At 26.4% G+C, this 26,094-nt stretch overlaps 1 protein-coding gene across 1 annotated transcript in view; it reads right to left on the reverse strand.

Moving 5' to 3' along the window:
* Window positions 1–6,928: 6,928 nt before the first annotated feature.
* The window catches only part of LOC111621958 (5-hydroxytryptamine receptor 2A-like), a 21,062-nt gene continuing 1,896 nt past the window's right edge, over window positions 6,929–26,094 (reverse strand). The window contains exon 2 of the mRNA XM_023364214.1: window positions 6,929–8,330. Coding sequence (XP_023219982.1) covers window positions 6,929–8,035 — 1,107 coding nt within the window. The 5' untranslated portion in view covers window positions 8,036–8,330. The remainder of the gene's footprint in view (window positions 8,331–26,094) is intronic.

A 26,094-nucleotide genomic window follows, 5' to 3' on the forward strand; every position in this document is an offset into this window, starting at 1 on the left:
CATAATTTTTTAGAAGTTCTTTTTTTTTATTTTTAGAAAATAAAAATTTGTTAAATCTCTTATTTAACAAAGAAAATACTCTCATCAAAGTTGGATAAAAGTAAAAGAAGTAATTAGCTTTGTCATAATAAATGAGTAGGAGGGGAGATCAGATCTCATTTTCAGATTAAAATCTAACCATTTTAAGAAATGAAAAATATTTATTTTAAAAAAAATTTAGAAAATAAATATAAATATATTATTCCTTACGCTCTAAAGTTAAATTTGAAAGAAAAATTTTTAACCACTAAAAAATAATTTAGGATGGCCCAAAATTCAGTTAACTGCGCAAATAAAAACCGTTAACTGAATTTACACGAAAAGTGATGAAAACATAATCCTCCTTATAGTGTTTAAATGAATATTTTGGATCATACTGAATTTTTTAAGTAACCAACCGTACGCTAATCATTACATTAAAATTACGATGGTTAACTGAGTTTTGATCCATTCCTTACATCACTTCTCGCTTCTTAAAACGGTTTACAATAATTAACTGAGTTTTGGGTCGTCCTGGACATTTTAATAACTAACCAAAACTTCTTGATATAGTGACTACTCGATTTTGTTGGCTCTTACTATTCTTTATAGTGAACTATTGATGTAACGAATAATTTACCGTAGTTCAGTTCTTTGAGGGATTACTATATAGAGAATCTACAGTATATGGCACTCTTTACAATGGTTAACTCAGTTTTGGGCCACTTTGTATAGTTAAATAACGAACTTGAATATGAATATTTTCATTTTTTTAGTTTATAAATATATAAAAAATCAAAATAATTCGATTTATACGAATTAAATGAACTTATTTTGTTGAAATTTTAAGTCAACCGAAGACATTTAATTAGGAATTTTCAAATTCAATCGTTATACTTTAAATATAATTGTTAAATTGGGATTTGTCTTTATGTTTTGTTAAGGATTCGTAGAAATTTCTTCAGAAATTCTTGTTTTTGTCCTTAGAATTTCTAAAAAATTTCCATTCTCGTTATTAGAATTTATTAGAAATTTCGTTGAAAAAATTATAAATTATAAAACTCAATCGAAACATCTGGAAAAAGTACAAACACGCTTCATAAAATACAAAAATCTGATAAATAAATTCAATTTAATATAAATATATTAAAATTGAATTTTTTTTTAGATTTTAAATTTAAATTTTAGATATTGTCATCATCAGAAATTTTAAGAAGTTTTATATTGAGATTTCATTTCTAAACTGTCATTTCTAACTTTTAGTATATTTTGCTGATGCCAAATATTCGTGGAGAATGTCAATAAAATTTCTTTTCTCAAATTGAAAAAAATATTTTAAAAATTTTAAAAGAAATTCTTCTAAAAATCACAAGTTAAATTAATATTTTTCTTATCATATATATACTTTTATTAATGAAATTCTATTATAATGAAATTCTATTATCCAAATTTCAATAGAATTTCATTATAATTCTATTATAATGAAATTCTATTAAGAATAGAATTTCACCAAATTTTCTTAGAAATTCGGAGGTAAAAACAAGATTTTTAAGATTTTCTGACGGAATCTTAAAAGTTTTTTTGCTAAATTATTAAAAAATACAAACATTTCTAATAGATTCTAATAGAGAAACAATTGTTTTTAGAAGGTTTTAACAAATTCTCATCATTTGAAAAAAATCAAAAATTTCAAAGAAATTCTAAAAAAAACTTAAAAAATTACAGAGAAAAATACAAAAATTTATAATAAATTTAAATAAAAGTCTGAAATATTTTTAGAAATTTATAATAAATTCTTCTTAAGAAATACCAGAAATTTCTTAAAACATTTTTTAAAAAATACGTAGAAATTTTAAATAAATTCTAGAGAAAAGCTAGAATTTTTTAGAAATTTCAACGAAAAAACACAATTATTATATTCTGCACTTTTGTATGTATTTACATACGGAGGAATAATTTTTAAAAAATTGTGTTTTTTACATAAAGTAAATAAAATATTTTAATTTTATTAGAAAATTTAGGTTGAGTCTTCTTTTAAAGTATAATAACTTGGCATAAGACTATGGAGATGTTAAAAGAACAACAGAAGCAAGTGCGATGGAGATGAGGAAAAAATAAAGAAAAATGATAATTAATTAAAGAAAAATAGTGAATATAAATATAAAAACAACAAAAATAAAGAAATAATGAAAGAAAAACAATGTGAAAGTGTTTATTTTCATCGATGAATGAATTGATTCAGTTATGTTGTTAGACAAAGAATTGAATTTAATTTTATTAGATGTTTAATCAAATATTCTCCTTTTTTATGTTGTTCCATTCAGAAAATAAATGAAACAAGGTAAAGGAACATAAATAAGATTCTTTCCTTTATGTTACATTCAATAAATTGGCGATAGACATTTTTGGAAGCGAATAAAACTGCAATTTCCTAAACATTAATCAATGCTTGGCAATGTTTTTAACCAAAAAAGTTATCAAAAATTAAGAATAAAAGTCATAATATTTAACTAAACATCTATTTTTATTATTTTTGATTTATTTTTTTATATATTTTCTAAAATAAAATAATAAAAAATGAGCAAAAATTATTGTGACATAATCACAATGCCGGTCTGCAATTTTTAATCATACTTTATATTTATTTAATTTAAAATATATGTTCTCGATCTCAAAATTAGTAGTGTCTTGCCCCTTTAAATCATACTTTTCCTGTAAACAGCAATCTTTATAAATCTACAATTTTTTCAAATTGCAACCCAGTGAATGGAACTAAATGGAGATACATAAATAATACTTGTTTCTTCACGTTACATTTGGGAAAAAATCATCATAAAAATTTTTAAGGCATAAATCTTATATATATTTTCTTTATGTTACATTCGAAAAATTTACGGTAGGTTTTTTTAAATGAATAAAACTACAATTTCTTGAAAATTAATTAATACTTGTCTTTACAGGTAACAGGTAAAGAAATAATTCAAAATAAAGAATAAAAGTCAAGATATTTAATTAAATACCCATTCTTCTTGGTGTTCCATCCGTTTGATTAATGAAAAACAAAGAGACGAAACATAAATAATACTTGTTCCTTCACGTTTCATTGATAAAAGAGCACCATAAAATTTTTACAGGTGCATAAATCTCATTTATACACTTCTAAAAATATATAAAATAAATGAAACAAGATTAAAAAAGACATAAATAAGTTTCTTTTCTTTACGTTCCATTCAAAAAAGACACGATAAAATTTTTTAGAAGCAAATAAAACTACAATTTCCTAAACGTCAATCAATACATTTGTCGGTGTTTATAACGTAAAACATTGATTAAAAATAAAGAATAAAAGTCATCAAAAAGTTATAAATGACTTTTTAAAAAGAAAATACTATCATTAACATTAATTTATGTTATTTTCTAGTTGAGAAAATCGATTTCTTAGAAACTTGAATCAAATAAAACCCTTGATCTCTTCGTATATTAGTAAAGAATCCTTGTATTTTAACTTCAAATTTAAGTGTTTTCATATGTTAAACTAATGATGAAAATTTTTTAGAATTGATTCCTTTTTGTTTTCCCGATAATTATTGAACTCAGGTGATGTTTGGGAGTGAAAAAAACCGTCCCTTTCGATCGTATGACCTTCCATATTCATTTGTTAGACCATCATTTTCAACCACGCCTTTTCTTGGTATCATTTCCTGGCTAGTAACAGTATCATTTCCTTTTCTAACCTCCTTACAAACTAACAATATTCTTCAATGTTAAACGTCCCCAAAAAAAATCCATTGAGAAACATCCCCAAAAACAAATTTTTTGGATATTAAATAAAGTAATGAGCTCAGAACATCCTTTATATCACTTCTTCGGGTATTTATTAAATTGAAATTTCAAGTAGAAACAAAAAAGTATTTTAAAGAAGCAAAAAGTAGCCATTGAAACAGCTAAAAAGAAGAAAAGATATAGCCATAACAACACCCAGAAAGTCCAGCAGCGAGTTGTGTGACTTTCCCGGCAAAAAATTAAAAATTGTAAATATTAATGAGCAATTATTGTGAAATCGTCACAATGTATTCAATTTTAGCAGTGTCTTGCCCTTGTACTGTACATCATACTTTTCCTGTTAACAATGGAGTCATGTCATCTATCTAAATATGTTCAGGGGAAAATTTTTTAATTGAAATCACTTCCGGTTAAAAGCTCTATACAAATTTAAGGTTAAAACCAGTAGTTCGTATATAGTTAATCGGGTTTCCCTCCTTTGAACTTTCCATATCTGGTCCTGACTTTTATCTACCTAACTCCGTTCTTGAAAGTAAAGAAGAACAGACAGACAGACAGACGCCAGCAGAAAATTATAGGTCTACAATTTTTGAAAATTGCAGCCCAATAACGAGTAAACTCTTCATTAAAGCTAACCCCACTCGAGATACAACACACGACTCCTATCTCTCTACCCCTCGATCTTTAACCACCAAAATTTAGTAGCATCAATTCTCCTAATACACAAACCTCCCTACAAAATTTCAGAAGTTTTCGACAAAAGGCATAGCAGTTATTAACCTTCAAAGAGGGTGAGAAAAATTGTGCCTCACACAAACATACAAGCATCCATATATACAGAAGAAACACAATTTTTTTTTGTATTTCTTGACGTTTCAAGGTGCACTGAGTTCAAAAATGTAAAAATCTTGGAAAATCAATTTTTGACTAATCGCTCTACAGCTAGGAAAGCAAAAACCAAAAAAATAATTATAAAAAAATCAAATTTAACTATCTAAACATGTAAAAATACACAGGTTTAGACACCAAAAGACAAGAAAAATAATAAACAAAATACATTTTAAAACACTACTTTAGATACTTAATAAATCATTTTTTAAAATATTTAAATATAAAAATGCGTTTTTTAGTATTGCAAAATGGAGCAATTTAGAAAAAAATTCCAATTTATTTCTACGGAGGTGACACATTCCACTTCACGCATTTAGAATTACAGACTCTCGAGTTTAGTCAACTTTTTGTCTTCCCATTGGCAATATTCCTGTCATTTTGTCAATAGAGAAATATGGTATTTTTCCCCTTTAAAAAAGCCTCGACTTCTTTTAACAACAAATTGTTGTTTTGCAGTTTCGATAAGTTGGCATTTACCCATTGGGATTGGTACAAAAATTACATTTGGCCCTATGTCACACACTTTCAACTTATCTTTATAAGATTGGAATTGGTCTGATCTTCTATCTTCAAATATTAAGAAGAATATTATTCACTTCTCTTGTCAAAGATCTTAAATAAAATACCTTCGAGTATTCTTCTTTATCCTTCTAAAAATCGAGAGATTTTTTTCGAATCCCCCAAAAAATATGACGGTAGTTCCTTGTAAATGCTGTATACGAAAGTTAATTTCGATTTTAAGAAGAAAAGATTTCTCAACGCCGTAAAATACATTTTGATATGAAGTATAGGTGATTTCAAATTAGGTTTCATAATGCAAAGTAGAAAAGTGCGAAAATATCTTGTATGCTTAACTGATAAACTTTATAATTATAATTTGATTTTCAAACGTTTCTACTTGGCGTTGTTAAGTAATTATAAAGTTTTTCAATTAAACACACAAGATATTTAAAAATTTTTCTACTTTTATGACAGTTTCCCAATTGGATATACAGATTTTTAAACGTTTTTACTTGGCGTTAATAAGTAATTACTAATGTTTTTCTAATTGCGCCAAGTAGAAAAGTTTGAAAAAATGCATCATTAATTAGAAAAGCTTGAAATTACATACCAATGCCAAGCAAAAACATGAAAATGTCCAATTGCAAAAGTTTTTCCAAAGTCAAATAGAAAAGTTTCAAAATATATACGAGCGCCAAGTAAAGTGATTAGAGAATAACTTCCGATACAAAGAATAAAAGTTTAAAAATAATTTTCAATGCCAATTAGAAGAGCTAAAAGCGTGTTTCAACTTTAAAAAAACCTAAAAATATTTATTATCGGCAAGTAGAAAAATATAAAGCTTTAACGCCAAGTATAAAATTTTAAATATGTTTAACAATGACTGGAAACGTCTATCAACGCCAAGTAAAGCTTACAATTTCGAGTAAGAAAGTTTAACAATACTTTCTTTAACGCCAAGTAAACAATTAGAAGCTGTGGTCCAATATCAAGAAGAAAAATTTGAATTAATTATTTGTGCCAAATGAAAAATCGTAAAATGGCTTTTTAATCAAGTAAGGAAGCTTAAAATATTTTACAGTGCCAAGTAAAATAATTTTAAATACGTTTTGACAAGTAAAAAGACTAGAGAAAAACCCAACACCAAGAAGTAAAGTTGGAAAAAATTTTTCATGGTCAAGAAGAAAAAATCCGTATAATACTTACTACGCCAAGTAAATTCCATCATCCATTTGGAGATTTTTCAAAAAAGCCTAATTTATATTAAAAAAAACTGCATAGAAATTAGCATTTTATACGGAATGGAAGGAGTAAGAAAAGCATAGGCCTGGGAATATCAAGGGAAGAATCTAAAAAAGCAAAATATCTAATGTGATTGAAGCTAAGTAAAGATACTTAAGTAAAGAATGATAGTTTTCTTTTCTAATCTTTTAAAACGATAAGAGAAATCTTTAGAGATTTCAAATTTTTGTTTGTTTAAATTGAGTATCTTTTTGGAAAGGAAAATGAATGTATCCTTCCTCATTTTTCTTGTCTCTTCTTGATTACATTGTCCAACTTCTAAGATAATAATCCCTGAAGATTACCTCGATCGTATCATGACATCGTTTTATTTATTAAATATTAACTAATTATCTAAAAACACCATTCTAAATAGAATTTTTTANTTTCTAGTAAAATTTACGAGAATATAGAGTTCGATGTCTATACAGAGAAGAATATATAACACCATTTTTTAAGATCTTTGAGTAGATTGAGGTCCACATAATATTCTTTTAAAAGCATTCCTAAAATCGGGGCTGAATATTGTATAAATGAGGGGGTTAAGCATAGAATTGGCGTAACCTAACCACAAGAAGAAGCTGAAAATGTATTGACTCAGTTCACAACTGCATATAGGCATAACTAACGCCACGACAAAGAATGGTAGCCAACATACCACAAACACACCTGTTATGATAGCTAAAGTCTTTGCTGCTTTCCTTTCCCTCTTCGATTCCATTGATTCTTTTATTCTCGTTGACTTTTTATCCCTTTTGGCTATTAAAAGAAGTCTTCCCACACCGGTTTGAGCAGCAGCAACACCATTAGAAGTGCTCGAAGTAGAAGGTAAATCTGCCGTTGATGGTGGTGTAATATTTCCTGAACTTTTTTGTACTACGAGTACAGCTTTTGCTCCAGGTCTGTGTCGTATTCTTTTCCTTGCTTCTTTCCATATCCTCCAATATAAAATCAGTATGACAACCAATGGCACATAAAAGCTAGAAAAGGTAGCGAATATCTGATAGGCAACATCTTGACTCACAAGACACCTTTTTTCTTCTTCTAGTCGCTTGGCAAAATCGGGATCTTTCCAACCGAATATAGGCGCTAGAGATACCACAAACGATACTATCCAAACTAAAAGGATCATTATGTAAATGTGTTTAGCATTTCTTTGACGAGCGTAATCGACGTTAGTTACTGCCCAAAATCTGTCAACTGCTATGGCTAAGAGGTGTAAGATAGATGCTGTACAACAGAGAACGTCACATGCAGTCCACACGTCACATAACTCGGGTCCCATTATCCATTCTTGATTCACTTCGTTTACAGCACCGAGTGGCATAACCAAACATGCTACCATCAGATCTGCAACACCTAAGGATAGGACTAAATAATTACCAACACTCTGTAGATTCTTCTCGATAAATATTGCAGCTATGACAAATAAATTTCCAACTACAGTAGCTAATATTATGATACCCAATAATACAGACATCACAACCATTCCTATAATATCGATTTTTATAGGATCTTCAACTGTAAAGTTGTAAAAATCGAAAGTCATATTTGACTGCATTTTTATTTATAATTTATATAACTTTTCGAAGTAAAATTTTATTAATTAATTTGATTTTTATATTTAAATTTCTTCATAATATCCAACAATCGACGATTTTTGTGACAATGAGAGATGCGTGTTGCAAATAGTTTTCATCACTTCTCTACTTAATTTTTTCATAACAATTTGATAAATAATTATTTTTCTCAAAAAGTTACTGAATAACTTTATACACTTTTATGCATAAACATATTTTAAACTAGACGTAAACAGAGTATCTCTATAATTCACGCATGGAAGAGGAACGTAACATCTGTAAAAGAAACGATATTTTTATTAATTTAATTATATTTTTACGTGAGAAAAAGCTATTTTAATTATTAATTATAATTAATTTTCATACTATAACAGTAAATTTCATAAAAAGTTTGATTATAGATATCATTTACAGAGTCTAATTAGATTCAATAAATTTTCAAGTATATAAAATTAAAGAACTCCTCAACTAGAAGTGGAATAATCGAATTATCTTAATTATTTCACGAGATTGAACTCATTTATGTAAAACTTTGCCACATGAATAATTTATTAACGTATAAATATTTTGAACTAAATATTAATTATTATTATTAACTTCGTTACAATGATATCTTATAATTTAATATATGACTAACTACCTGATCAAAGTTTGATTATGAATAATGAATTTTATATAAAAATTAATTAAATAAATATTTGTATAAAGTTATATATATATATATTTCCCCCTATACCGTTTCATAAATGTTATGGGGTCAATCGCATTTTATAAAACGTTATCGAAGCTTATAAAAACTCTTAAAGAAAGAAACAAAGAGATGCACTTCAAAGTTTCTTCATCCAGGTATTCCCTTGCAAAATCCCGTAACCATAGAAACAACTTCTTTGCCTAGCTATCTGATGTTAACATTATGACTTGTCTATCATATTTTCATGGTAATTCGTGTGTATTTATACAACGAACATAGCTAGAAGTAGAATAAATGTTTGGAAACAGATGTCGAAAGGTTTATACTTGGTTTATCTTCTAAAGTAGGTTATGACTAGAAAAGTAAAGAGCTTATTCCTTTACTTTGAATCCTTTTGAACAATACAGAACATTTACTCAAGCAGAAAAAGATGCAAGAAGTCTTACAAATATGATGTCAGCACTTAAATGGCTTTCAAATATTGATTTTTTTGACATTTAAACGGAAAATTATAATGTTTATATGTGTAATAAAAGTTCAGGTAATTATTAGAAAGATTTTAATTTTAAATTTCCCCGAGTTTATATATACTAAATTTATATATTTTTCTATACTTTACTCTCTTCTTCTCTAATTCATAAACATCATTTAAATGCAGCTATCGATTTTTGATTAAAAATAAATATAAAAATAAGCGAAGAACTTCACGAAAATATTTTTATTACCGTTTAATTTTTTTTAAAAAAGTTCTAAAAGATGTATTTTTTTGGAATCGAAAATAAATGTTTTGCAAATATATTTTTGCTTAATTTTATTTTAATTTTTGATTATAAAATTTTTAAAAAATGCATTCTTAAAANATCTCTCTACCCCTCGATCTTTAACCACCAAAATTTAGTAGCATCAATTCTCCTAATACACAAACCTCCCTACAAAATTTCAGAAGTTTTCGACAAAAGGCATAGCAGTTATTAACCTTCAAAGAGGGTGAGAAAAATTGTGCCTCACACAAACATACAAGCATCCATATATACAGAAGAAACACAATTTTTTTTTGTATTTCTTGACGTTTCAAGGTGCACTGAGTTCAAAAATGTAAAAATCTTGGAAAATCAATTTTTGACTAATCGCTCTACAGCTAGGAAAGCAAAAACCAAAAAAATAATTATAAAAAATCAAATTTAACTATCTAAACATGTAAAAATACACAGGTTTAGACACCAAAAGACAAGAAAAATAATAAACAAAATACATTTTAAAACACTACTTTAGATACTTAATAAATCATTTTTTAAAATATCTAAATATAAAAATGCGTTTTTTAGTATTGCAAAATGGAGCAATTTAGAAAAAAATTCCAATTTATTTCTACGGAGGTGACACATTCCACTTCACGCATTTAGAATTACAGACTCTCGAGTTTAGTCAACTTTTTGTCTTCCCATTGGCAATATTCCTGTCATTTTGTCAATAGAGAAATATGGTATTTTTCCCCTTTAAAAAAGCCTCGACTTCTTTTAACAACAAATTGTTGTTTTGCAGTTTCGATAAGTTGGCATTTACCCATTGGGATTGGTACAAAAATTACATTTGGCCCTATGTCACACACTTTCAACTTATCTTTATAAGATTGGAATTGGTCTGATCTTCTATCTTCAAATATTAAGAAGAATATTATTCACTTCTCTTGTCAAAGATCTTAAATAAAATACCTTCGAGTATTCTTCTTTATCCTTCTAAAAATCGAGAGATTTTTTTCGAATCCCCCAAAAAATATGACGGTAGTTCCTTGTAAATGCTGTATACGAAAGTTAATTTCGATTTTAAGAAGAAAAGATTTCTCAACGCCGTAAAATACATTTTGATATGAAGTATAGGTGATTTCAAATTAGGTTTCATAATGCAAAGTAGAAAAGTGCGAAAATATCTTGTATGCTTAACTGATAAACTTTATAATTATAATTTGATTTTCAAACGTTTCTACTTGGCGTTGTTAAGTAATTATAAAGTTTTTCAATTAAACACACAAGATATTTAAAAATTTTTCTACTTTTATGACAGTTTCCCAATTGGATATACAGATTTTTAAACGTTTTTACTTGGCGTTAATAAGTAATTACTAATGTTTTTCTAATTGCGCCAAGTAGAAAAGTTTGAAAAAATGCATCATTAATTAGAAAAGCTTGAAATTACATACCAATGCCAAGCAAAAACATGAAAATGTCCAATTGCAAAAGTTTTTCCAAAGTCAAATAGAAAAGTTTCAAAATATATACGAGCGCCAAGTAAAGTGATTAGAGAATAACTTCCGATACAAAGAATAAAAGTTTAAAAATAATTTTCAATGCCAATTAGAAGAGCTAAAAGCGTGTTTCAACTTTAAAAAAACCTAAAAATATTTATTATCGGCAAGTAGAAAAATATAAAGCTTTAACGCCAAGTATAAAATTTTAAATATGTTTAACAATGACTGGAAACGTCTATCAACGCCAAGTAAAGCTTACAATTTCGAGTAAGAAAGTTTAACAATACTTTCTTTAACGCCAAGTAAACAATTAGAAGCTGTGGTCCAATATCAAGAAGAAAAATTTGAATTAATTATTTGTGCCAAATGAAAAATCGTAAAATGGCTTTTTAATCAAGTAAGGAAGCTTAAAATATTTTACAGTGCCAAGTAAAATAATTTTAAATACGTTTTGACAAGTAAAAAGACTAGAGAAAAACCCAACACCAAGAAGTAAAGTTGGAAAAAATTTTTCATGGTCAAGAAGAAAAAATCCGTATAATACTTACTACGCCAAGTAAATTCCATCATCCATTTGGAGATTTTTCAAAAAAGCCTAATTTATATTAAAAAAAACTGCATAGAAATTAGCATTTTATACGGAATGGAAGGAGTAAGAAAAGCATAGGCCTGGGAATATCAAGGGAAGAATCTAAAAAAGCAAAATATCTAATGTGATTGAAGCTAAGTAAAGATACTTAAGTAAAGAATGATAGTTTTCTTTTCTAATCTTTTAAAACGATAAGAGAAATCTTTAGAGATTTCAAATTTTTGTTTGTTTAAATTGAGTATCTTTTTGGAAAGGAAAATGAATGTATCCTTCCTCATTTTTCTTGTCTCTTCTTGATTACATTGTCCAACTTCTAAGATAATAATCCCTGAAGATTACCTCGATCGTATCATGACATCGTTTTATTTATTAAATATTAACTAATTATCTAAAAACACCATTCTAAATAGAATTTTTTAGAATTTCCGTATAATTAGTATTATAGAAATATATTTTTAGTTGAATTATTGCAGTATTTTCCCAGTCGTTGGATAATTTCATTCGTTAAAAATCCTATTACCATTCTAAAAAACATCCAGCAATGAGTTGCTTAACTTTCCCGGCAACATTTAAAACAGGACGTGTGGCGCCATCTGTTATGATATTTTATTATTTAAATCTTTTCATTGTTTTTAAATTATTATAAAATGGCAAAAGTTTAATTTTGAGGGCAGGAATGGGTTTTAGAAAATAATGTAAATAAATGCTAATAACAAGTAAAATCGTCATTAAGTTTGACCCTACTGGAGATACACACAACCTCCTTTAACCCTCCATCCCCTCGATCTTTAACCACCAAAATTTAATAGTCTCAATCCCCCTAATACATAAACTTTCCTGCAAAATTTCAGAAATTTTCGACCACAAGCACAGTAGTTATTAAGCTTCAAACAGGCGAAAAAATCGTGCCCCCCCACGCACTAGCATCCATACATACAGAATTTACCCCCGAATTTTTTACATTTCTCGACGTTTTAATGTCTTCTAAGTACAAAAATTTAAAAATCTAGAGGGGGTCATTTTTTGACTGATCGCAATACTTTCCTTCTGTTATATACAGTATAACAGCCGGAAAATTAATACACGTTTATGTAGATTTTTTAGGGGTTATCCTTGTTAATTTCTATATAAAAATGTGCTTTTGAATGCGCTTTTTTATTAAATTTTCTAAAAAAATAATAGAAAAATATTTTATAAGACAATTTCATTGGCTAAAAATGAACTAAATCTTAAAAAATACACACTTTTACACAGAAAATTTTAGAAGAATATTACATAGAATAGTGTATTTTTGGTTTTGTCCATTTAATTTCTCAATCTTGTCTAACTTTTGTTTGTATCTAAGGTCATTTTTTCACTAAAACTTGACATATTATTCAAAAAATACACCTTTATATAGAATTTTTTTAGAATAGTACTATAAATTCACATAAAAATATAGATTTTTGGATATGTCTTCTCTCTTATCTTTTTTAGATGATAAACTTTAAAGATTACCTCTTCAGTATCTTTGTATTAAAATCAATTAATATTCTGCAAATACACTTTTATATAGGATATTTTGAAAGAATGTCCCTAATAATTTCTATATAAAAGCGTTTTTTAGATGGGTCCTTTGAAAGTTTAACTACCATTAAAGATTCATCACTAAAAGCTAAGTAACGTTTGAAAAAAATACACATTTGTATAAAATTTTTTAAGACTTTCCTATTGATTCCATGTAAAATTGTATCCGTGGATGCCTTCATCTATTATTTCTATTGATTTTTGCCTAACTTTATTTTATATTTAAGGTAATTTCATTCACTAAACATTATACATAATTCAAAACATGCGTTTTTTATATAGGATTTTTTAGACGAATCTTTCAATAAACATTCGTATTTTTTCCAAATTTTCATATAAATTCACTCATCGCTAAACTAGCATTGAAAAAACACTTGTTTGTGTAAAGTTTTAGAAATATTTTTATAAAAATACACTTAAAAATTCCAAAAATATATCGAGAATTTAAAAAATAATGCAATTTTATTCATTAAAAATTAGTTAAAAACACGCTTTATAACAGAAAATTTAGGCAGAACATTTCGGAAAAATTTATTTAAAAAATATAAAAATATACTGGACTTTCACACACTTCTAAATAAATTTTTATATACGTAAGTGAATATTTATTTTTAAAAAATTGAAATTTTTTTAGATAAATTATAAGAAATTTTAGATCATTTATTGTTAGAAAGAAGTGCCAAAAGCTGCAACCTAGTGATAAATGTCTTTGTTTTGAAATTGTGAAAGATCTAACTGTTTGAAAGGTGAAGAATGATTGCTGGATCCCACATCTAAAAAATCTCAAAGGAAGAGAATGGAAATTTTTAGAAGAGAGTGATATATAATTTTACTACAGTATTGAGACAGACAAACAAGCAAGCAGAATAATTACAATGATTCAGTTCTAGTTTGCGGAAATTCTTGGGAATCTTACTGACAGACAAATAGACTGATGGAAACCTTAATAAAATTGTAATTTAGTAAGCTGAAAAAATTTTTATTTAGAAGATTTTGTAACTTTTTGCACAACATCAACTTAGTTATGTCCGTCTGTATGTCTGTTTGCAAGACTTTCTGGAATGAAATCGTGCAATTAGACATGCAGACGGATAATTGGTGAATTGGCGTTTTATATTCGTTCTGTTCGTTTATTTGTCTGTCCTCAAGACATTTACTAAAACTAGAAGTTTGAAGTTTTATATTCGTTCGCTATGTTCTAACATAAAATGTCTGTCTATAACATAAATTAGAAGGAGAGGGAAAAATAGAAAACAAATCTGATATTATTCTATTTGTATGTGTGTCTATTCTAAAGATTTCTTAGAAACTAAGAGATTAGAAAACTGAAAACATATTCGTATTCACTTATGTGTCTGTCTGTTTGTCTATCCATAAGAATTTTCAGGAGTTGAGACAACTAGAGAACTGAAATATTGTAATAATTTTGCTTGCGTGACTGTGTCCATAAGATTTACTTGACATTTAGTAATTATTCTCGGCCGTTTGTTGTTCACGTATAAAATTTTTTGAAAAATCACGAGGCAAGAAAACCGAAATATTGTAATTATCCAGTCAGTCAAGATGTCTGTGCAAAACATATTTCTTGAAAACTAAAGGTATTATTGAAGTATTGTTTATTAGAAGAGTAAAGTGTCAACCTTGCAGATGTTATCTTTCATAATATTCTTCATAAATCTTTACGTGTGACAATTAAGAATATCTCTTCTCCTAACTCACTCAACCATAAATTTAAATTGATACTTGTATGAATAATAAAGAGAAAAATGCTTTCAACTCTTCTGACAATGCCAACTGTTTGTTAATTTTTAAATAATTTTGGTGTTGTAAATAAGTTTCACGAAATTTGTAACTTCTAAAGTATTTACAGACGAAATCGTGAAAAATAGCGTAAAACCATGGGATGTATTGTTAAATCATGAATGTATCATTAGAATTCATATTGAATTATAGGTATGTGTTATTAAATTACAGAAAGATTATAGAAATATTCTATGAAATCATGGAAATATATCATTAAATCACGAGATTACACTGTTGAATCATGGAAAGACACTACGAAATCCTGGAAACATGCAAATGTAAAATCATGCGAATATGTCATTAAATTATGAGAATATATTGTTAAATTATGGAAATATATTATTAAAATCGCCAGAATATTTACCATTAATATAAAATTAAAAATTTCCGATAAAATTACAGGAGATTTATGTATGGAATGAGTTTAGGTGTATTCAGATTGTGGAACTAGTTTATTTAAGTTGTGCCTTATCTAAAAGGTATTGTTGGAAGGAGATGTGTGACCGTTCATCATCTTTGTTTCCATTATTCAACAAGGAAATGGCCATTTTTTGAAAGATATGCACATCATCCATGAACGTCAATAATACATGAAGACACACCAACTCTCTTCACTTTCTCTCTTCCATACAACTAAATATTCTACAATTATTCTCTCTATTTTTATTTAATTATATTCAAATTAAATTACTAAAAAATTAATTTTTATACACAAAAAATTTTAATTAAAAAAACTAGGAAAAAGACAAACTTCCCCCTTTTTTAGTTGGTTTTTTGCATTCTAAAAAATCAATTTTTTTTAAAAATTTAGTTGATTTTTATTCTAATAAAAGCAAAATCTTCTGTCATTTTTTTGGTTAATTTTTTAGAAAATTATTACATAAATTTCGCTTTAAAAGTGTTCGTAAAAAACACCAAAATGGAACCAAAAATTAAGTTTTTATATTCAAAAATTTTGTCAGAAGAAATGATAAAATTCAAAAAAATTCTCACTTTATCGCTTCTGTAGAGATTAGAGACATCACGACGTACAGACAACCAGTTTGAGTGAACGTAAAAGTTATTTAAATTTTCAAACTTATTCATATCATTTTTGGAGTAAAAAATCTAAAAACATCATACATTTAATTATTTAAAAATATAAATTTAGAAGACTTCATTCCAGATAAATCTTTTTTAGATGAGAATTTCTAAAAAATAAACAAAAAAAAATCTATAATAATTTTTTAGATTTGAACATTTTTAAAAAGAAATTTTAACTTAATATTTAACTTTAAAGAATCTGTTTCTTAGAAACAAAAATTATTTAAAAAAATCTAGAATAATTATTATTTTATAAATTATAAAAGAAATATTTAAAAAATTCTAAAAAACTCAATGCAAAATCTATACATTTAATAATTTTTAAATCAGTTTTTTTTTTCATTAAAAATTTTTTGGTAAATGTAAACTTTAGCTTTAAAAAGTTTATATCTTAATATAATTTTTTAACTTGTATTTGTATAAAATATTTCAAAAAAATCTGGAATAATTATTATTATAGAATTGATAGGAATATATTCTAGAAGTTCAAATAATTCTAAAATTTCTAAATATATATCTTTTGTAAACCTCCAAAAATATAACCTAAAATCAGAATGAAAATATCTAAAATATTCTAAAAAAATCAATAAAAAATCTACACATTTGATAATTTTTCTATCAATTTATTCAAGGAAAATATTTTTATAAAATACAAATTTTAGCTTTAATTTTTAACATAATTTTTGAGATGAAATAAATTACATTTTCATTAAAAAAAATCACATTTAAGATCTAAATCGTCTTTTCTTAGAATAAAAAAAAATCACATTAGAAGTCAAGAAAGTGTAACTATATTTATTTGATAAATTATTCATTAATTATTTAATTTTATGAAGTTGGAAATTACGTTTGTTTTCTCGTAAAAAATTAAATAAAAATTATAAAAAAAAATAAATAAATTCGATTTAATGAGGAAATAATGATAAATGGTGAAAATGATTGATGATAAATCATCAAAAACAAATTAATTGACGTCATAATAAACATTTTTGCTATTCGAGGAATTTGAATCATTCCCTCTTTTAATGGCTTTTTAGATAAAAACAATTGATTAAAATTAAATTATGTGGAATTTTAATAAATTGAGATGATGAAAAAATTATCGTCGTCATCTCAATTTTATTATTATTTACGGAAATTTATGGATTATTTAGTAACGTCTGAGTGAAAGTAAAGGAGCTAAGTAAATCGTTGTATAGTTTAAGGCTCCGTGTGTATATTAGTGTTGTATAAAAAAATCAAATCTATAATATAAGGCACAATATAAAATGGTAACTATATTACATTGACGTAGTACAATATATCAAATGACACTTTACTATGTAAGGCACTGTACGGTACATTATTAAAGTATTATGTAACTCTACAGTATAAGGTACAGTGTCGAAGCAATATATCATATAAATCTACAATATAAAACACTATATAAGGGTTTATAACAGTATAGCATTTACATGAAGCACATTAATTCTAAAAATCTAGAAGATAAGGCACTACATTTTAGTGTTGGTATATCAGGCGCAGTACTTCTAAATTTTTGTATCCATAAAGTTAAGATATTAAGCACTACATCAAATGAGCCTTTTTATATAAGACGGCACATTATATCAAGGCACATTAATTGTATAAAGTTATAAACAACTACATCAAGTAAGCTTTTGTGTAAGTATGCTATTTAAATCAGGCACATTTAGCCTATCACTATATAACGCTACTTACATAAGGCAAACACTTAGACAATTAATGCGCCTGATGTATTATATTATTTTACAATGTCTTAAAGATATAACTAAAGTCACTCTACAAAGGAGCCTGTAAGTTATCTAAGTTTATTAAGTAGGCCTATAGTATAAGCAACTATGTCTATAAACCTAAAATTAAGGCTATACATTACTAAATTTATAGCATGTATTTTTGAAACTATTATAAAATTATAAAAGCAAGGTTTGAAATAAATCTTTATAAGTCTCAATATTTATATCAGATACAGAACTTATGAAAAGTTGTATAACTTTTGATATAATTCTACAATAACTGAGCCGCTGTAAGAAACCTTTCAGAAAATTAAGACCAAGCTTATTTTCAACTGTATACAATTCATAGTTTAAGCAACTATATCAGCCTTCGTATAAGAAATTGTTATAAAACTATGGCATCAGTTGTATCAAGTACAACGTTGTATCAACGTTGTTTAACCTCCGAAATCTAAGAAACTACAATGTAAGACACTACATCAATTAATTTTAACTATACTTCATAGTATTTATATCAACAGAGAACAAACGTGGCATATGTCCCGGAGACCAGTAAGATGTCGAGAGAAGAGGATGTGTAATAATTTGAATTATTCATGAAATTGTTTGGAAAATAAATTATAAGGGATAATTTATCAGCGCAGGTAAGGAGGCTTTGAGAGGAAAGGTGTGTTGGGAAAGGCAAACTAGCGAGTGACTCATCACGTGTCGTCAATGTGTCTTCGAAACGATAGGAGGTCTGAGATCTTAGTTTGCCTCCTCAGTTGACAAAGCTTACTTGGCCCCTTAAGTACTTATATCAAGTATTAATATAGAAAACAAGCAGTATCTTTCGTATTTACAAAAGAAACTATAATAAAACTAAAATATAAGGCACTGCATCAATTGAGCCTCTATATAAATCATAGCACTTATATTACGTCAAATATTTATGTAGTGTATCGTATAAAGCCCCTTATCACAGTTATACAGTGTCTATATATCAACAACCGCAAGTTATTAGATTAAATGCCTGTTTTGATAGGCATAAACATAGAATATAACCAATTACACGATGCATACAACATAAAATTCGTGTATTTTTGTTGATTAATGAGAGTTATAACCTAAGAAAATCCATAATATCACTAAAGATAATGAATATACGAGTCACGTCATAACTGAATGGGATATACAACATAATAAACAATAAGCACGTGAACAGATATCGATGATAATGAAATTCTCAAAGTATTTAAACATTTATAAGATAAGATTAATTAGATAATTTATAGTTCTGATGATAGAAAATTGAAAATTCTAAAGGATAACCGGAACCATTTGTAAAATATCAAAGGTATGGGATGAAGGGGAAGAAGAGACTTAGTAGATGTTTCCGTTGTGTCGGAACATACGGAAATTGCTAGAATGTGTTGTTCCGGCATTCTACTAGACGGAAATTTTGGTGGGATCTATATATTATTTTTAGATATTAAGTTATTTTAGTAGGAACCACACGATATGTAAGCGAATCATCGCGTTACTTTGCTCCAAATTCGTGCCGTTAATGGCATAAAATCGAATAATTTTAATCTTTCACTTGCATTTTAATAATAATTATACACTGTTAATAGAAATCTAATTAACTATTCTATTAATAAAATTAATAATAATCACTCTTAAATTTTTAAATTTAAAAATCTTAATTTAATAAATTATTAAATATAATTAATTTTCCTATATTGTATAAAGTGTAGACATATTAATTCAACTTGGTTAAAAATCTATAAAAGCTGTACTATAAATAGCTTATATTTCTAAATTTTTTTAACTTTAATTAAAGTTTTGAAGTTTATATTTTGGTCACGAATATTTTAAGTTTTAAATAAAATCAAAAACAGCAATTTAAATCTAAGAAGTTCTTGAGTTTTCATGGAAGATAAACGAAGTTTTTAGAAAAGTTTATCATATATTATGTATCTTTTTACGTTTTTCCTCTTAAAACTTAGTTACATTCATTAATCTGTAAGCATTTTCTGAGTCAAATTTTGTTTATGTTTATAATTTTTAGATTTTAATGGGAGTAATTTATAGAACAGAAGGGTCTAAAAAAGATATCTTTAAGGTTTCTAATGTTAGATCCTACCAGAATCTTTCAAGAAACTGGGATTTTCTCTCTGTATTCATTCTGCAACGATATCTACCAAAATCCTAGACGTAATCCTGGTTTAAGTATGAGCTTCGTTACCCAGGAAACAGCAAAATCTAAGAAATCATCATTTCTAAAAACACAAAAAAAATTATCTTTCACCAATTCCAGACAAGTTGATATCAACGTTGGCAGCTTTTTAATACATAAATTATAGAAAAAACACCAATAAAATTTACACATATAAACACTTCCAAAAAGCCAGAATATGCAACTTTTTATTAACGTAAGCAAATTAGATGTGAAAAATTGCATAATTTGTTAAACATCAATTTACGTTTTAGAAATTTATTGATAGAAAGTTAAAGATTTTCAGTGTTTCTTGACGATTTAAATAACTTTATAAACTATAAAAATAATTTTTCTAACTAATTTAATTATATTTTCACTTAAAAAATAAATAAAACAATAATTAAATTACTAAATTTGCTATTAAAATTCAAGCAAATTTATATTTTACTGAAGTATTACGCACAGATTTTTATAGGAAATGATCCAAAAAATAATTCTTCCTAAAAAATAATTAAGTCGATAAAAAATAAGAAAATAAGTTTTTCGATTTTTTAAAAATTTTTTTGGGAGATATTTTTAGAAAAGAATATTAATCTTATATTTTTGGCACGATTATATTGCACATTTAATTACCCCAAATGTAAATGTTTGAATTCAATTTCCTAGTTCTAGAATTATAAAATGTAAATTTCTAATTCAAATTTTAGAAAATAATCTTTAAATTTTCGTAGTTCCAACTTTAAAAATTGTCAACTTTTAACTCAAAATTATTTATTTAAAATTATAACTTATGAAATTTAACATTTAAATTCTGTAAACAATAANATATTATTTTTCGGTTATATTAACTAACGTTTTTCTGTACCCCTAAACAATCTATCGCGTACCCCTAGGGGTACGCGTACCACAGGTTGGGAATCGCTGTTCTAGATGATAAATATCTTGATTTATTATCATGTAAAGTAAGATAATTCATCTGTTATATAACTTATTAGTAGTTATAGATGTTATTTATCATTATAACTTTCTATTCTTATAATTTCTTAATATAACCTCAACGTAGTTCATCCTATAATATCTACTTTCTTTACTTATCCTCATTCTTGATAACCACGTGAATAAGAAGAATGGTTTTTTTTATCAATTAATCTCTCGTTGAATTCCTTACATAACTGAGATTTTGTCATGATATTTAAGTATTTTTTATCCTTTCTTATTATTCTTTATCAAGATTTTTATCCAAGATGCCATTTAGAATCAAATAATTTTCATTTTTCTTCTAGTTAACTACACTTATTTTTGGCATCTAAACTTATTATCGTGCATAAATTATAATTTTCTTTTCTAATTTTATGTATGTTATCACCATCTTTAATCATTCTAGCTTTAATATTATGCCATTTAAATAATTTATTTTCTATAGATAAAGCTAGAGTTTCAACGTTACATTACTGTTAACATATCGTTTAGCAAGTTTAATTTTTAAAGCTTGTTTCGTGACGTGTATATAGGGCTATAATATGTATATTTATAATATTTAAAATGTGTTTTATAAACTATAATTCATAAGATATAATACAGAAACATAACAAATTTTTAAATATATAATTATCTTTATTAAACATCGCTGATCAGCATTTTTTATGCATAATGAATGTCTCAGGTTCCTGAGCTTTCATATCTGATCTCGATTTTCATCAACCTAACTCTTTTCTCGAGATTAAGAAAGGACGGACGGACAGACGGACGACAGTGAAAATCTACAGGTCTGTAATTTAAAAATTACAGCCCAATAATGTGAGCACTTTTTCATAGAGTAGCTTCACTTTTATATAATTTATAATTTTATTACAAGATTAAAAATAATTTCATAAAATAGTTTTATCAATTTTAAACTATTTCAGAAACTTATTTTTAATAAATTAATAACACATTCAGTTGCAGTTTTAAGCAAAAATATCCTTAAAAAGTTAATCATCTTTACATTTTCTCATAGAATAACATCATTTGTATAGACTATCCTTTTTTAAAACTTAAATTTAACTTCAAAAATGATTAATTAAATTCCTTAGAAAATTCCTAATCTCTTTAGATAATGGATTCATATAATTCTCTTCCATTCTTTTATATTAAATGAGAATATAAGACAAACTTTTTTATTATATTTCTTATTATATTTTTCATTCTACAATATTTAATATATTGAATTTTACAGTATTATTATTTAATATTTTGGAAATTATCTACTTTTTCTATCTTTATGTACAGATATCCTCTTTTTGAATCGATAATCTCCTTCATAATTTCTCTTTATGACAAAAAAACAAAGTTCCACATCTCCTAGTACATTACTCATCCTTTACTTCTTGAAATTAATTTCTAACCCTCCATTTATATATAAATATAACATCAGTGATTCGTGATCTAACGATCTATTTTGTTTTATTTAACCACAGTATTTTAATATACATAATGAATTAGACGTCGTAAATAGTTAAACGTATGGCCCAAAAGTCAGTCGACCTAGCTGACTGATTTTCATTACACCTCGTTAAGTAACTTTTCGGTCTCTGTAAGCCTATTTTAATTTTTAAAAATACTTTATATGAGTGTTCCCAAGATGTTTACATCTTTGGATTCAGTGGAAATGTCGAGAAATGCAAAAAATTGATTGGGAAGTGTCTGGGCTGTTTATGTGTATGATTTAATATCCACGATTTTGTTTACCCTCTTTGAAGCTTAACAACTCCTGTGCCTTTTGGGGAAAATTTCTAAAATTTTTCAGGGAGGTTTTTGTCTTAGAGGGATTGATGCTCTTAAATTTTGGTGGTCAAATGTCAAGGGGTGGAAAGATAGAGAAGGGTCATATGTCGTATCTCGAGTGGAGTCAGACTTTAATGAAGATTTTACTCGTTATTAGCATTTACAATTTTTTCAAAAAAAATTTATCTATACCCACAAAATTAAACTTTTTGCCATTTTATAACAATTAACAATATAAAAAGTATTTTTAAATGAAAATATAATAATAAATGGCGCCACACAAAATTTTAACTCTTACCGGGAAAGTTAAGCAATTTATTGCTGAATTTTTTAATATCATAATTGAGAATTTATTCACAAAAATACTTCAGTTTAGCGTTTAAATTATAAACTCTTACGTAATTCAGAGGGTTTAAAATAACTTCCTTTTTCCACAGTACTATATGTAATTGTGTTTAAAGTGACATTTTACATTTTACAACTTTTATTTTCCTTCGTTTATGTGTCTCTTTTTTAAACAAAAATACACAAGAGGACTCAAAAGTCAGTTAACCATCTTTTCTTTTTCTTTATTCTAGAGTATATTAGTGTATGTGAATTCATAAACTGAGCGTAGAACTGTTTTCTTCTTCATTTACAAAATCAGTACAGAATTTTACCAATTTCGGTATACAACTGTACAATATAGATACAGAACTTCGATACAATTACAATAAATTACTACAGAATTGTATTAATTTTGATGTAATTGAATTACATTAAAACTAAAATAAATTTTCGGAAGAATAGTGCCGAAATTTTGTAAAAATCATGACATAATTATTTCAAAATAAAGCAGAACATGATTCATTACAAATGTTAACTGACTTTTGGACTTCCCTGTATGTAAATCAAACATTTCGCTGTAATCATTAACCGTACTGGAAATTTGGAGTGTTTTTTGTAAGAAGAATTGGAATTTTCATCAGTACGCAGAACGTGAGAGTATTTACTATTTAGATAAGAGGAAAAAAGGTTGGATTTTCTATTATTTTAAGTGTAAACAGATCGTTATTATCGCAAAATTCAATCAGTAAATTTTCTTTATCGTTAAGTACATCTAAACTCAATTGTCATTCTATACCCTACATTATTTTTATTATTTTTTTCTATCAAAACACATGCATTTAAATGGCTCAATATAGTTAATATCATTAGCATTTTCACTGATAATGTTTCCTATTTTTTCTGTATAAATTGATAAAAATTTACAAGTACACAACTTAAGAAAATTACACTTTCTGGAACTATAAACTTCATATATTTCGAAATTTTAAAGCATTATTCGTGGATTATTTTCAATTATTAAGGATTTCTTTCAAAATAACCCCTTTAATCAGTGCTTAAAAGTTATTATCGTATGCTTTAGATATCCCTAAATTAATGCTTAATAATTTTAGAGTATGCTTAAGATTATTCCTTAAAGTGTAGACTAAAGTTTTTAGGGCCTGCTTCAAAATCTTTCCCTAAATCAATGCTTAAAAATTATTACGATTCCTTAAATTAAAGCCTAAAAGTATTAGGTGATGCTTACAATTATCTCTCAAAATAGTGCTTAGAAATTAATAGGAAATACGTCAATTTCTAACCACTATTTTGAGAGTTAATCTCAAGCATGACCTAAGAATTTTACACTTTAATTATTATTCCTTAAGGAATTTCGAAAGAAATGGTAAAGAAATGATAAGATTATTCCTCAAGGAATAATCGTGACGTATGCTTAGTTGCATGGTTAAGATTATTCCTTAAATTAATATCCAAAAAAGTATTCTTTAAAGCACTTAAAAGGATCGTAATGTTTATAATTTGATTAATTTAGAGAATGTGAGAAATCTTTTATTATAAATAACGAAAGATATTTTCCGAAAGATTACATCATTATTCAATTTTGAATAAAAAAATGGAAATGAATTTCTTTATAATGTTATTCTAATAGAGGTTGGCATTATATCGTTATCATCAATGTGAAAGTCATGGTTACCACAATAGAATGTTTCAGAAATTCCAAAGATCTCCATTTCTATCCTTGACATTTTCACACAAATAGCTCCCAGTTTCGAGCCTGTAAGCATTCCATGTCTTCAATTTTCCTTCTGTAGTTTCCTTGCTTTATCAATCGTTTTCTAAACGATGTCATAGACCTTATCTTAATTAATCCCCATCACCTAGAAGTGAGTTACGTTCCCTCCTCGTTTGCTAGTCGTTGAATAATGATTCTGATAAACTCCTTCTAGATTTTCGAAGTCACTAAGGCTATAAATATGCAAATGATCTTTATCAATTCATTCAGTTATTCGCATAGGAGTGGATATAAATATATATATATTTTCCTTTTTGAAGCAATATTCGTAAAATAATTTCATTTTAATCGTGTAAATTCGTAAAGGAATAAATTAAATATTCTAGATAATAAATTTTAAGTGCAGGAATGGTTTTGATTAAAATAAGTTCAACGTTATCTCTTAAATTCGTGCTTCAATCCCTAAATTTAGTACTCAAATTTATTAAAGATTATTGCTTAAATTCCTGAACTTAACGCTTCAATTTATTTAAGTATGTTCGAAATTATTCTAGAACTTAGTTCTTAAATTTATCGAAAAATTCTGATAATTTATTCCTTCAATTAATGCTCAAATTCCTGAATTTTAGTGCTTGAATTTATTTAAAATATCCTCGTAGCTGTTCCTTGTCTTAGTGCTTGAATTTATTGAGATACAAGCAAAATTATTCCTTAAAGCGGTGCTTAAATTTCTGAATTTAATACTTAAATTAGTTTAAAACTATTCCTTAAATTTCCTTAATGTAAATTAAACTGAGACGACATAATTAAAATTACTTGTTCAATTAGTCCTTAACGCTATAAATGTATATAAAAGCCGGTAATTTTTTAAAAAATTTATAAAATTAAAATTATTTACAGTTCTTAAATTTATCGAAAAATTCTGATAATTTATTCCTTCAATTAATGCTCAAATTCCTGAATTTTAGTGCTTGAATTTATTTAAAATATCCTCGTAGCTGTTCCTTGTCTTAGTGCTTGAATTTATTGAGATACAAGCAAAATTATTCCTTAAAGCGGTGCTTAAATTTCTGAATTTAATACTTAAATTAGTTTAAAACTATTCCTTAAATTTCCTTAATGTAAATTAAACTGAGACGACATAATTAAAATTACTTGTTCAATTAGTCCTTAACGCTATAAATGTATATAAAAGCCGGTAATTTTTTAAAAAATTTATAAAATTAAAATTATTTACAGTTCTTAAATTTATCGAAAAATTCTGATAATTTATTCCTTCAATTAATG

The sequence above is a fragment of the Centruroides sculpturatus genome, unplaced genomic scaffold (genome assembly GCF_000671375.1).
Source record: "Centruroides sculpturatus isolate CEXI.00-Female unplaced genomic scaffold, Cexi_2.0 scaffold312, whole genome shotgun sequence".
Taxonomy (NCBI): domain Eukaryota; kingdom Metazoa; phylum Arthropoda; class Arachnida; order Scorpiones; family Buthidae; genus Centruroides; species Centruroides sculpturatus.